This window comes from Hippoglossus stenolepis, chromosome 22 (genome assembly GCF_022539355.2).
Source record: "Hippoglossus stenolepis isolate QCI-W04-F060 chromosome 22, HSTE1.2, whole genome shotgun sequence".
Lineage (NCBI taxonomy): Eukaryota > Metazoa > Chordata > Actinopteri > Pleuronectiformes > Pleuronectidae > Hippoglossus > Hippoglossus stenolepis.
The window spans coordinates 1,389,377-1,401,650 of NC_061504.1; the positions used below are offsets into that span (position 1 = coordinate 1,389,377).

The 12,274-nt window shown below is 42.0% G+C and overlaps 3 protein-coding genes across 5 annotated transcripts in view; 1 reads left to right on the plus strand and 2 right to left on the minus strand.

Annotated features, from left to right (window-relative positions):
- LOC124851297 (zinc finger protein 420-like) overlaps positions 1–5,348 on the minus strand; it is a 150,244-nt gene extending 144,896 nt beyond the window's left edge. The window contains exons 1-3 of one of the 2 annotated variants that reach the window (XM_047338503.1): positions 4,423–4,714; positions 2,313–2,549; positions 941–2,167 (exon numbers count right to left, since the gene is read on the minus strand). In XM_047338503.1, coding sequence (XP_047194459.1) covers positions 1,164–2,167; positions 2,313–2,549; positions 4,423–4,594 — 1,413 coding nt within the window. In that variant the 5' untranslated portion in view covers positions 4,595–4,714 and the 3' untranslated portion in view covers positions 941–1,163. Of the gene's footprint in view, positions 1–940; positions 2,168–2,312; positions 2,550–4,422 lie in introns of those variants that run through there. The other variant, XM_047338504.1, reaches the window with a different exon arrangement.
- A 321-nt stretch (positions 5,349–5,669) lies between these two features.
- On the minus strand, positions 5,670–10,035 carry nopchap1 (NOP protein chaperone 1). Its single transcript, XM_035147277.2, has 4 exons — positions 9,542–10,035; positions 8,662–8,736; positions 8,391–8,524; positions 5,670–7,020 (listed from the first exon to the last, which is right to left on the minus strand). The coding sequence occupies exons 1-4, from the start codon at positions 9,600–9,602 to the stop codon at positions 6,832–6,834; spliced, it is 459 nt and encodes a 152-aa protein (XP_035003168.1). The 5' UTR covers positions 9,603–10,035; the 3' UTR covers positions 5,670–6,831.
- A 108-nt stretch (positions 10,036–10,143) lies between these two features.
- The window catches only part of slc41a2b (solute carrier family 41 member 2b), a 32,879-nt gene continuing 30,748 nt past the window's right edge, over positions 10,144–12,274 (plus strand). The window contains exons 1-3 of one of the 2 annotated variants that reach the window (XM_035147276.2): positions 10,144–10,162; positions 10,405–10,488; positions 10,875–11,545. In XM_035147276.2, the coding sequence (XP_035003167.1) occupies positions 11,012–11,545 (534 nt within the window). In that variant the 5' untranslated portion in view covers positions 10,144–10,162; positions 10,405–10,488; positions 10,875–11,011. Of the gene's footprint in view, positions 10,163–10,198; positions 10,489–10,874; positions 11,546–12,274 lie in introns of those variants that run through there. The other variant, XM_035147275.2, reaches the window with a different exon arrangement.

The following is a 12,274-nucleotide window of genomic DNA, read 5'->3' on the forward strand; positions in this document are numbered from 1 at the left end:
AGTGGAGAAAACAATGGAATCTGACAAATGTGAAAATAAAAATGTAGTTCAGCAGACATGCTTCAAGTGACAAATATCTAGTGAAACATAATCCTGGTGGTCAGCAGGCAATACATAAAGCGATCCTCAAATACCTGAGATGTCTACAGTCTGTTACAAAGCTGCTTATACAGCAGAGAGATGTTATGCTGTGGCCTAAGACCTTCTCTGAGACCATTTTAGAAATGACACGCCACTGCCAATATGGACAAAATCATTGAATGGCCCACCGTTAAGGCAGAAGAAATTATCTGGCTACAAGCCTTTATGCATTGTTTATATGGGAGCTTTGCAATGCTATGGAGGAATTGCAACATCTAGATGACCTCAATATGCCAACAAACATGAAAACAATAGTTCAACAACTACCTTACGAGCTACCAACTAACCAATGTGAATTTGGAGATGCACAAATATATAGTCACATTAGGACAAAGGTTGTCTGAAGATGATCTCCTTGAAGCTAAAACCTCTATAGTGCACTTCAGTCAATTGCAAACATTTCCAAATATATTCAATTCCATCAATGTGAGACATTGGTCTGAATAACCAGCACTGAAAGAAATATATTCATTAATGAATTGCTGTGACAGAAGCTTATTTATGTAACATTTTTTACAAAACCACCCTCTTAAATAGAAGTGTATTAAAAATATGGGTGTTCATGAACCACTACAACTGAATCCTGTCCGACAGATTTTACAAACACAATATGCTGCTGTACTGTATGTGAGCACATTTGACACCATAAATGACAAAGTTGTTGCAGTGATGTGGTTTCACACCATGGGTTTCTTGTACAATTAACATAATTATTCTCCAAAGATAGGTAATTTGACATGAAGGTTATTTCATTCTTAGTGTATTGATGTGGAGAGCGTCACAATAAAAACACCACTAATGATTTTATTATTATTTTTATTTTTTCAGGGGGGGTGCTGTGGTGGCTACTGGGACTGTACAGTGGCTCAGGAGGTAAAGCGAGTCGTCCTCTGACCAGAGAAGGACGGTGGTGCGATCACTGCAATGATGTGAGCACAGAGAAGCACTGTGTGAAAGGGTAGATTGCAAAACTATTCATCAAGAATAGAAAAGGGCTATATAAATACAGACTTCTTACCATTTTAATCTGTATGATTTCTAATGTGCCTTTGCAAGGATGATGATTGCGTGAAAGTTTTCCCACAAGTCTTGCAGCTGTACGGCTTCTCACCTGTGTGGGTTCTAATGTGCATGTTTAAGGCACCACTCTGTCTAAAAGCTTTCCCACAGTCCTTGCAAGAATATGGTTTCTCACCTGTGTGAGTCATCATGTGAAAAGTCAGGGAACCCCGACGTAGGAAACATTTGCCACATATTTTGCACAAATGTGGCTTCTCACCTGTGTGGGTTCTTTTGTGAACTCTCAATGATGACTTGTGCCTAAATTTTTTCCCACAGGTGTTGCAGGTGTTTGACTTCTCATCTGTGTGGGTTCTTGTGTGGACCAGCATCGCTATTGTAGTCTTGAAACTTTTCCCACATGTTTCACATAAATATGGCTTCTCATCCATGTGGATTCTTATGTGCTGTTGCAAGTGTTTTATATGACAGAATCTTTTCCTGCAGGTGATACAAGAATAGGGCCTCTCACCTGTTTGGTTCCTAAGATGCATATTCAATTTGGATTCACACTGAAAAGCTCTTTGAAAAGTTTCATATGTTAAAGACTTTTTACTTGTGTGAGTGTTACAGTGGCTCTTTGTTGGGGAAGAGTTGTCTACATTGTCACTGTGACTTGTGTTTTCGTGACATCTCTTCTCTCTCTTTGACTCTACATCTCTAGTTGATCCCGGGTCCACATCATTGCTTCCTCTCTGATCTTGGCTCTCAGCTACAGGAGAGTTGTGAGAGAGGAGCTGGTCACTCTTTGGTTCTTCTCCACTGTGGTCGATCTCCTCATTCGTAGGAGTAAACATAACGGCATCGCTCTTCTGCTTCAGTACAGGCTGCTCTCCCTCCTGACTGGTGTAGAGTCTCTCCTCCATTTCAATCTGTGGAGGCTCTGGGTCCCCTTGGTCCAGACTGGAGTTATTTTCCTGGTCACTGAGAACCTCCTCCTCTTTACAGATATGTTGCTGTGGGAGCTCTAAAGGAACAAATGCACACAAGAAATAGGGCATTAATGTGATGAGGGAGTAAGAGTCAATAAAGGATACTATAAAAACACTTTGAACTTCATTCGAGTCCTGCTCCTGTGTTAGTTTTCATTTGACCCTTCTGCTTTTACACACCTGTCCTGTGTAGTTTTATCTCAGGTTTCCAAACAAGATCCAGTAGTCTGCGCTGATAATTAATGTCTTCATTGAACTCAAGAATAATATTCTGAGTGACTCTGGGTATTTCTTCAGCAGCAGCAGTTGGTGTCTGTGGGTCCTCTTGGTCCAGAGTGGAGTTTGTCTCCTGGTCACAGAGCTGCTGGTCAGTGAGAACTTCCTTCTTCTGCCTACATACATGTTGCTGCGGGAGCTCTGGAGGAACAAGGGGACACATAACTGGGTCACTAATTTGATGATGGAAAAAAGGACATCTGGCAATATAATATCTATGATGTCGGATCATGTCTCCAGATCGTTCCGGTCACTTTAACCCTGATGTCCTAACAACAAAATAACTGTATTTAGAATATTGATTCGAAGAAACAGTTTTTAACATAAAGGAAAAGGGTGTTAAAGTTTAGAGTATATATTTTATTTATCTAAACATGTCCGCAAAACTAAAATCTACCTGTCTGCGCTGATGAGCTTTCCTACAAACAGTGTCCACATGATGCTCAAAGGTCAGCTTGTCATCAGTTACAGTCCCAAGATATTTTGACGTGTGTATAACTTCCACAGCCTAACCATTAATCCCCACAGGAGAGATGACTTTCTAATTCTTCCTGAAATCTATAAACATCTTGATTTTGGCGACATTAATATCTACTGTAAATAGGATGACTTACACCAGTCAATAAAATCTTTCGCTACAGAGCCATGATCAGGGTCATCAGAGGTTACAAAGAGACAAAATAACAGAATCATCAGCAAACTTTAAAATATGCTGCCCCATATACAGGCTTTGACATAACTTGGTATATAAAAAAATAAGAGATGAGAGGATTGTGCGGCTTGTTTGAGCGTGCCAGAATCATGTTCAATAATGTGTATGTGGCGTCGTCAACACCCCTGCGTTACCTATAGGCAAATTGGAGCGGGTCCAAATGATCTTCTCAAGCGATTTCATGACGAGAGAGGTAGGCGCTAAAGGCCTATAGTCATTTAACAGCTTCGGACCTTTAACTTTGGCACAGGAACAATAATGGAGTCTTTCCATTGGTGAGGGACCCTGTGGAGTTAGAGTGACCACTTGAAGATAAAAACTAAAACAACAGAATATATCAGCCAGCTTTGCAGCACAGTTCTTGAGAATGTGGCTGCCAATGCCATCAGGGCCTGGGACTTTTCTTCTCCTTCACACCCCAGAACATCCTCAGGACCATGCCCTTATCCACATGAACACAATTCTGCCCAGGAGCCACATCCCTGAAGATGAACTGCTCCTTACTAAAATCCTGGACATTAAAGTGATTCTAAAGTGTTCAGTTCATTGCAAAGATCATAGTCGGACTTATTATTGAGGGAGATCCCATCCCATGCAGGACGCAAGTTATTGGCACTAAACAATTTCTAAACTTTAGCTATGTTTAGCAAGCTGAAGTTCCTTTTTAGCTTGTTTTTGCAGCTTTGTGTACCGAGCCATAGCCCCTTGAACAAAACGTGTACTGCGCAGGTTAATTGTTTTGACAGATTTGGAATCCTATGGTTTATTATCAGGGTAGATGAAAATCTGTTTGCGTGGGAATGACTAGGTCCTCACAGAACGTGATGTAAGACGACACAGTCTCTGTGAGATCGTCCAGAACATCACACACATCCTGAAGAAAATGCCAGTCTGTACAGATGTTGCAGTCCTGGAGACTTTGAATAGATTCCTCCAACCAAAAGTCCCTAAATGCATATTTCCCAATTTAGAGAATTTAAATAACCGTCCCAGATTACCCAAAGCATGCCGTCCCACATTATCAATCATGTTTGTGGGACCGATAATAAAAACAAAAACAAAAAAAAGGTTCCACATTTTTAACATCTCAATACATATTTTGTAGCTTGAATATCTCAACAACATTAATCCTGTCAGAGTCTTATGTCATTGACCTTGTCATGGAATTCCAAGGGAATGTGGAACTACCGAAATAATTCTTCCCCTTAAGTTTTCCATTCATGTGCAGGTGACACCCTGGTTAGGATCCTGAGAGTCGTGTTCCTGTGTTAGTTTCATGAAGACCACTGTGTTTGTACTCACTTGTCCTGTGAAGCTTTATCTCAGGTTTCCAAACGATATCCAACAACCTGCGCTGACGAACGATCTCTTTCTCGTACTCGACGACAGTTTGTTCAAAGACTCTGAATATTTCTTCAGCAGCAGAAGTTAGTCGCTCACTGACAAACTCTCTCAAACCCTGAACTGAAGACATTGTTACTTCATCACCACTGTTGTGTTTGTCGTCATCCTCTTCTTCTTCTGCTGCTTATTTAGTGTTTAGTCTTCTTCTTCTTCTTTGTTGTTTTACGGCAGTTGGCATCCAGAATGTTGCATTACTGCCACCTTCAGGTTCCATTCTTATAATACCGTTATCTTATAGCCGCTTGTCCAGTCCAGTCATAATAAAAAAATGCATTTCCTCCCTTGTGCACAAACTGTACACTCTAAAATCTTCCTTACACTGCCCTCAGCCCGTTCTATTCCCTTTAGATAAGCCCTCATTATTTGTCTCTCCTGTACGAATTTCCCACATGACATGAGTATGTGTTTTACTGTTTCCTCCTCCTGACAATATTCACACAATCCAGTTGGGTGTTTCCCAGTAATGTGTAGTGTGTCGTTCAAATTACTGTGCCCACTTTCCCCTGCTTCTTAACTGATTAACACTGCTCTGTACTGAATGTAGATGCCTTCCTTTGGGCTCCAAAACCCAGTTCTGCTGCCACTGTTGAATTACTTTCTTCGACACTATGACCCTGCCCTCTGACTTTGATAACTTATTGTTAACATCAACAGCTTCTCTCTTAACTGCCTCCTTTGCCAATTTATCCGCTCTCTCATTCCCTAAAATGCCTAAATGAGCTAGCTTCCTTGTTTCCCCATTCTTGTAACTGTAAATATTATTTCAAACAATAAATCTTGATGGTTTTTTGCTTCTCCCGTTTTGATACTTGTGAGGGCTGATGCAGAGTCACTGCATATAACTATTTTATTGCAGCTACTTTGCTCAACCCACTCTAATGCCATCACCATGGCAAACATCTCAACAGCATACACATTTAGTGTTTATTGGCGGTTGGAAAACACCTTAAAGGGGCATTACCACCAACAGGACTGGAGTGTGAAACAAGAGATAATGTAAAAAAAAAACAATATTGCCTGCTGTTTTTCCTAAGAGACCTGACAACGAAAAATCATGGGGTTTTTCTTATGCAAAATTCCACTGAGACTGGTCTACAACAAAGCACAAAAGGCAAGTAGTGTCGTTTTACTTGACAAACACACAGTTTGTGTCAAAACTCAGAAGTGTTTATTCGATTTATGATCATTTTGTGCTGCATTGTTTAGCATAATAATGTTTAGCATACTAAAGACAGTATTGTATGGCATAATATAATATAGACAGGACTTTCTATTATTTTTTTCACTACATTTATATAACATTTAATTCAGAATGATCTGAATAACAGAAACCGGGGTTCAGCACAGGGAAACCATAACCTCTCTGTCAGAGTGGCAAAGTTCAGACCTCTCTCCTATTTTTGTGAGCTCAGTACCAAGACCAAGCTCTCACAGAGAGAGACCACCAGGACCACATCACCAACTCCAACAAGACATCAGTGCTGGACTGTGATGGGATTATGAACAATCAGAGAGGGGGATTGTGGCACAGACTTCACATTACCATGTGCCTCCTTCCAGCATGATAATGATCCATGTCACAAAACAAACAGCTCAAGCTGCTTCCACCAACACATATTCAGAGAACTTCAGTGAGCTCTCCTGTTATCAGATGTAAATCCAGTGGAACACATTCGGGACGTGGAGCAGAATCTCTGACAAATGTTTTCCGTGTCACCCAGAATTCATGCTGTTCAGAGAGACAGAGGGCTCCTACTCTGTATTAGAAAAGTGGCCCAAATAAAAATTTGCCACAGAGTATAGTCTTCAACATCGTGAGCAGTTAAAACTTTATGACTCATCAGATAAATTCAACCAGTGTACATGTTATTTAAGTACGAAAAGTAAAAAAATCATTTCAAATTGAGGATAAATTCATCAGAATATTTATACACAGGCTTTATTTTCACCTTTTTCGTAGTGACCTTTAGAAAATCGTTACTGTGCCTGAAATGAATTTGTACACACAGATGATCCCCAGTGTCACACCTAAACACTTAATTAAAGGTTGCATGATCAGCTGATGACCAGATGTGATGATGAAAAGGCAATATTGAAACTGTGACCTCATTCTTTCAAAATAACATTTACTGTCGCTCACAGAGCGATGACTCATGTCTGCTTCCAAGAAAGAGTTTTCTGTTTACTGTCTGTGTCTGGGAAGCTTAAAAAACCCTGACTCCTGGGGCAAAGCTTCTGTCACACCCACATCTCCTCAGGGGGGAAATAAACTCGATATGAAGTCAAGAATCTGTGCGGCTGACTTGTTTATGCCCCCTGCTGGTCCAGAACCTGGATGATAGCTTTCTTCTTCTTGCTTTTGTCTCCAGGTAGTTTAAGGTTCTCCTCTGTGATCTCCTGCTCATCATCAGAGTCCGATTCCTCCTCAGAGTTCAACAAATCTTCTTCATCCTCAGAGTCAGCGTCTGACCCACTGAGCTCCACCAGTGCTACATCCTGAGAACAAGAAGAAGAAATCCCAACTCAGTTAATGCACTTTTAGAAGTATTTTTGATATCTGCATTCTTAAGATACAAAGGAAAACAGCAAATAGAGGGGGATATTTGCAATGGTTTAGATAGTGGGACCAAAAGTGTCAAAAACCTTATGGGCTGAGAATCTGATGGACGTGGTGAAGGTTTTAAAAGGACTAGTGCAGTGTGTGTTCTAAACTTGCCTTTTTTGCTTGGTCTGTAGTAATGCTTGATTGTCAATGTTTTTATGGAATGAAACCGAGTTTGCTTTATTGCTGTTCCCGTGTGTGGTTTATATGCAAGTTAGAATGATGGACTTAACTAGTGGGTTTTTCTACTTTTCAAAATAAAAGCTCTGTAATTTAGCTCACACTAAACTCTGCACTGCACTTTCTTGGGCAATTTACAATACACATGCCACAAGAGTGAAGCCGAAAGTTTCTCGAAATGCGTTTCACGTACAGACAGACGTTTGTGGAATTAGTAGATAGATAAAACCCATTGCTGATGATGGAGGTGACTTTAAGGTGGGGGCTGGGTGGTAGGGTTCATTACGAATTAAAATTTCTTGTATCAACACATAAAAAACAAGACAGGCCTCTGACAGCTTTTTGGTACATGGATATCACTTCACTCAGATATACAATCTGACTTTTTTTACTATTCTGTTACATTTTCCTTTAAGTCACTGGTGTTAGGTTAGGCGATATGCAAAATTTTTCCAATCAGCCACCGTCAGCCCAACAAACGCTGATTGACGATATATCCACATGTGTGCGTGCGCCGCAGGATCCACGAATGCAATTATGGGTGAGCGGCAACCACTTGTGTAAGTGCAAATTAACATAACATTTGTGTTCATGAAAATAAGAGAGACGGATATGTTTGCAGCAAGATTCAGCCAATAACCTACTAGGGTGCAAACCATCAGAACTGTAACTAAAAGACTAAAACTTGTTTATTTTCACACCAGTTAAAAGTTAGACCCTTTACACAGAAAGAGTCCAGAGCATAGACCTGAATAAAATCTACTAGCCAAACAAGTGGAGGTATGATAATTAAAGTTGGAGACTGCGCAATTAAACTTAAAAGGTCCGTTATGAATTCAGGCTACATCCATACTACTCCTAAAATAATCTCACCCACATGATAGTTCCTCTGTATCAGTTTGGAGGCAGCAGGAAAGCCAGATCACACCGACCAAACAAGTTTAGAGGAAGTTAAAACAGTGTCTGATTTGGGCTAAAACAATGAGGGGAGACCAACATCTGTAGAATCTTGTAAAAAAGAAACGCTTGTGTCTGTTGTTTTTGGAAGCTTTAAATAAGGCTCTTCCATAAGATGGAGACTTACCATCTCGATGACTCTCTGTGCCTCCTCCACGCACTCTATGTCAAAGTGTCCAGCAGGAGCCTCCTCCATCTGCTGCTTCAGCTTCTCGTTAGCTGCAGCCATCTGAGGCAGGAAGCTGTGCAGCCGCTCCAACACTGATACACACCAAAATAAAACACACACACCTGAACATCTCAAACTGTTTTTTCTTCTTGGTTTTCCTACAAGTACATAATGTAAAAGAACTAATGAATAAGATTTCATCATGAAGTGAATGGATATTAGGTCTCACCACTGCTTCTTGGGACTCTCTCTGTCTGCAGGGACCTGTCAGCCTTTGGCTTGAGGAGAAGTGTCTCACTGAGACCTGACAGAACAAGCAACAAGTTCATTACATCTCGGCAAAACCAATAACAATCCATTTAACTGACATATTTCTCAACAGTGGCAAAACAAGTTCAGACAGGAAGCACACAGTTACAAAGTGACCATGATATGAGATGTTGAAGAAACCTTGAACCAGTTCAATGCTTTGAACACATGATGTTAATAATGGGCGCACTCTGCAACAAAATCTTGCAAGATGTAACTTTATCCAAGTGCAAAAAACAGGTCAACTGGACTTGGTTGAGTCGGTTGATATGAGAGAGAGAGAGAGAGAGAGAGAGAGAGAGAGAGAGAGAGAGAGAGAGGACACATCCCTCAAGAAGAGTGAGGGAGAGAGAGTGAGACAGACAGACAGCGAGAGAACGATTGACTTAAAGCACTTTTAACTATTACTTTGAAAAGTGAGTGTGAGAGAGAGAGAGAGAGAAAGAACCCGCTTCAAGAAGAGTGAGGGAGTGAAAGTGTGTACTGTATGTGTGATAGAGAGCGCGAGAGAGAGACTTAAAGTACTTTATAACTGTTCATTAAAAAATAGTGGGTGTGTGTGACAGAGCGAGAGACAGAGAGGGAGAGAGACAGAGAGACATAAACACAAACACAGAGAGAGAGGACTGAAGCACATCCTTCAAGAAGAGTGAGAAAGTGTGTGTGTGTGTGAGAGAGAGAGAGAGAGAGAGAGAGAAAGCTAGCTGTATTATTGTTCCTATCAGAAAAACACATGGCTCTAACCCCACTCCCTCACTAAGACCATGTAACTAGCTGCGAACTGTTCAGTGTATACACACCTGCTCCACTACCACATGACAGCAGCGCCCGTGAACTCGTCTTCTCCGCGTTCAGCTCCATTTTCAAGTTGTTCGTGGGCTTTCATCAACGTGTTGCTGAGAAGAGCAACATCCGGGTGAGAGGAGAGAGACGTTTATCTACACAGGCTGTGGTTTATATGGCGCCCTCTATCGTTGGGGAAGAACTCGTGACGTTGGTGGTAGAGAATAATAAAAGGTATAATGAAACGTAGAGGGCCTGTTAAAAGCCTCCATATGTCTGTGTTGATGAGAAACCAACGAGCAGTTCCAGACGGGACTAGATCAAGTTCACTGGATTTGTTTTATGATATATATAGTCTTCGGTTTGTTGTTTACTCCGATCGATAGGCATTTTGTATCTGATTCTGAAGAGCTGTTCCCTGTTCGATGCCTTCTTTAGTTTGGACTGTAGCTGTGTACACGTCTTTCATATACAGTCTATGGTACACGTCAATAAAGTTGTCAGGAAAAAAATCTTTGTGTTTAGTTCCGGGTCAGCTGGGTAGACAGAGAGAAGAGGTCTCACTCCTACCTGTTTTGTCAACATGAAATCACATTGGTCCGTTCACCGAACGCAGCTGCACGAGATTGTTTTACACCGTGAGTTCATCTTTGTCTATTTAAAGCAAATTGCTTATTTGATTTACTTACTGTTTAATGGCTGAGCTAAACTAGTCGTTTTTAACGTTTTATATATATATAAATATATAATCGTCAAGAACATAAAGTGAATGAAACCAGGAATTATTAAGACGGAATAAAGCCTCAGCCACTATTTCCAAACATTCATCAAGCCGACGTAGACGATCTTTGGTGGCAGTGTTTTCTCTGACGCGGCGAAGTGTCTGTCTGTGTGTGTCTGTGTGTCTGTGTTGGAACAAGTCTCACCGCACATCTCCTGGATTGAACAGCTCCGCAGCACCAAGGTAACTTTCGGGGGGGGGGAAAAGAAACCAAACCAAGTGACGACTAGAAGAACGAGCTTCTTTAGCTTTAGCTCCCCGGCCGATCCTCCTGCTGTTATGTGTTTACACAGCAAGCTAACATAGCTGTGATAGGTAGCATGTCCACAACTCGTGTGTTTTCGTGCTCAGGGGAAATGTACCGATAGTTGTTGGTTCGTGCTGATAACGCATGAGAGAGAAGAGCGGTCCACGGAGGCAAAGTGACAGTGAAGTAAACAAAGTGACAGTGAACAGCACCAGCCCCTGTCTGTGCTCCATTAACTTATTCTCAAATGCTCATTGGATGTTGTTGTCCGGTTCTCCTATCTGCCTCTCCTATCTGTTGTCTCTCATTGTTCTTTCTGCAGACTGTGGAGTCCCTGAAGACAGTCCGTGACATGGACGATGCACCTTAGCCACGGCAAAAAGATAGTGTACAACTTGCTACCCCCCCCCCCTTCGACTGGATGACAGGAGATGAGACACCGCAGTCCCAGATCACAACATGAGTATCCAGAGCCTCGGGGGAGCTATAGGAGAGTCCCTGGGCTCTAGCCTGACGGTTCGTATGAGCAGTGCGTGGAGTGCTCTCTCCCTGAAATCTGTGTCCCCCGGGCGGATCGCCTCTCTGTTCCAGACCATGGTCCCTACTGGCTACACTAAGCTGCAGGACGAGCGGCTGTCCATGGTGGACCTAGGAGTCAAACCTGAGGCCAGCTCGCTCCAGAACGGCTACAGACAAGAGACCTCTCACATCGAGAGCCGGCGGCACCTGGACCGGGCCTCTCGGTCCTCTGTGACCCTATCTGACTGTGGAGATGGAGGCTTCTCTGAAACAGAGCCCATGCTGGCTGAGAGGAGGCTCTCAGGAGAAGAGGCAGACGAGGAGGAGGAAGAGGAGGAGAAGGCAGGACAGGGATCTGCTAGGCATATAATGCCCAAGGAGTCTCCACTGGCTATGGCACTGCAGATCCTGTTGCCCTTCCTTCTCGCTGGATTTGGAACTGTATCAGCCGGGATGGTGCTGGATATTGTGCAGGTATGTCAAGATAGGATACAACTACTGTTCAAACAGAAATACAATGTAAAGTAGTCGTCATCTAACCAGAAGTAGACAAATAGAGAGGGAGAAGTAGCAGTGGAAACCTGTTCCTCAGTCTGTTTGTGTTGCAGCAGAGGCTCCTGTATCTCCCAGGGGTCAGTGGAGCAAACACTGTGTAGTCGGGCTGTGAAATGTCCTTGATGGCGTTCTATCCATTCAGATTGTGTGTCAGTATAATTAAACAAAACAAAGAATTTGAGAGGGAATTAAATCCACAGCAGCAGAAAAAAAAATGTCATTGCAAAAGTGGAACTTAAAACTTGTAAACAAATGATTTGGGTAATCGTGTGTACTATTTTTTTTGGGATATGTCCTGTTGTTTACAGTTCCCTTCTTACTCACTGATCAGACTTTTGCCCTTGCTTTCAGCTCTGTGGTTGTGTCCAATAAAGTTATTGATTGTGACACAAACCTGTCAGGTGGCACCACTGTGGCCTTACAGCACGAGGTGCCCCACCCCTCCACAGAATTTCATGGAAAGCAGTTAATTAGTTTTTGATTGAGTCAGACAGACGGCCACATCAGAGATTTTAATCTTGAATCTTGCACCTAATGTAGAGAACTGTATGTATCAGTTTGCAGAAACTGTGTTTTTCTCCTTTTAAAAAAGAGATTGTAATGCAGGAGTTGTGCTTCTAGTGTTACAGATTGGTTAAGGGATTTTGT

What these genes read in the sequence shown, in the direction of transcription:
- nopchap1 (XM_035147277.2), bottom strand. Translation starts at nt 9,602, where the DNA reads ATGGAGCTGAACGCGGAGAAGACGAGTTCACGGGCGCTGCTGTCATGT. An exon ending in GTCATGTGGTAGTGGAGCAG is followed by an intron (nt 8,737 to 9,541) that starts GTGTGTATACAC and finishes TTGTTCTGTCAG; the next exon opens with GTCTCAGTGAGACACTTCTC. An exon ending in CACAGAGAGTCATCGAGATG is followed by an intron (nt 7,021 to 8,390) that starts GTAAGTCTCCAT and finishes TCTTGTTCTCAG; the next exon opens with GATGTAGCACTGGTGGAGCT.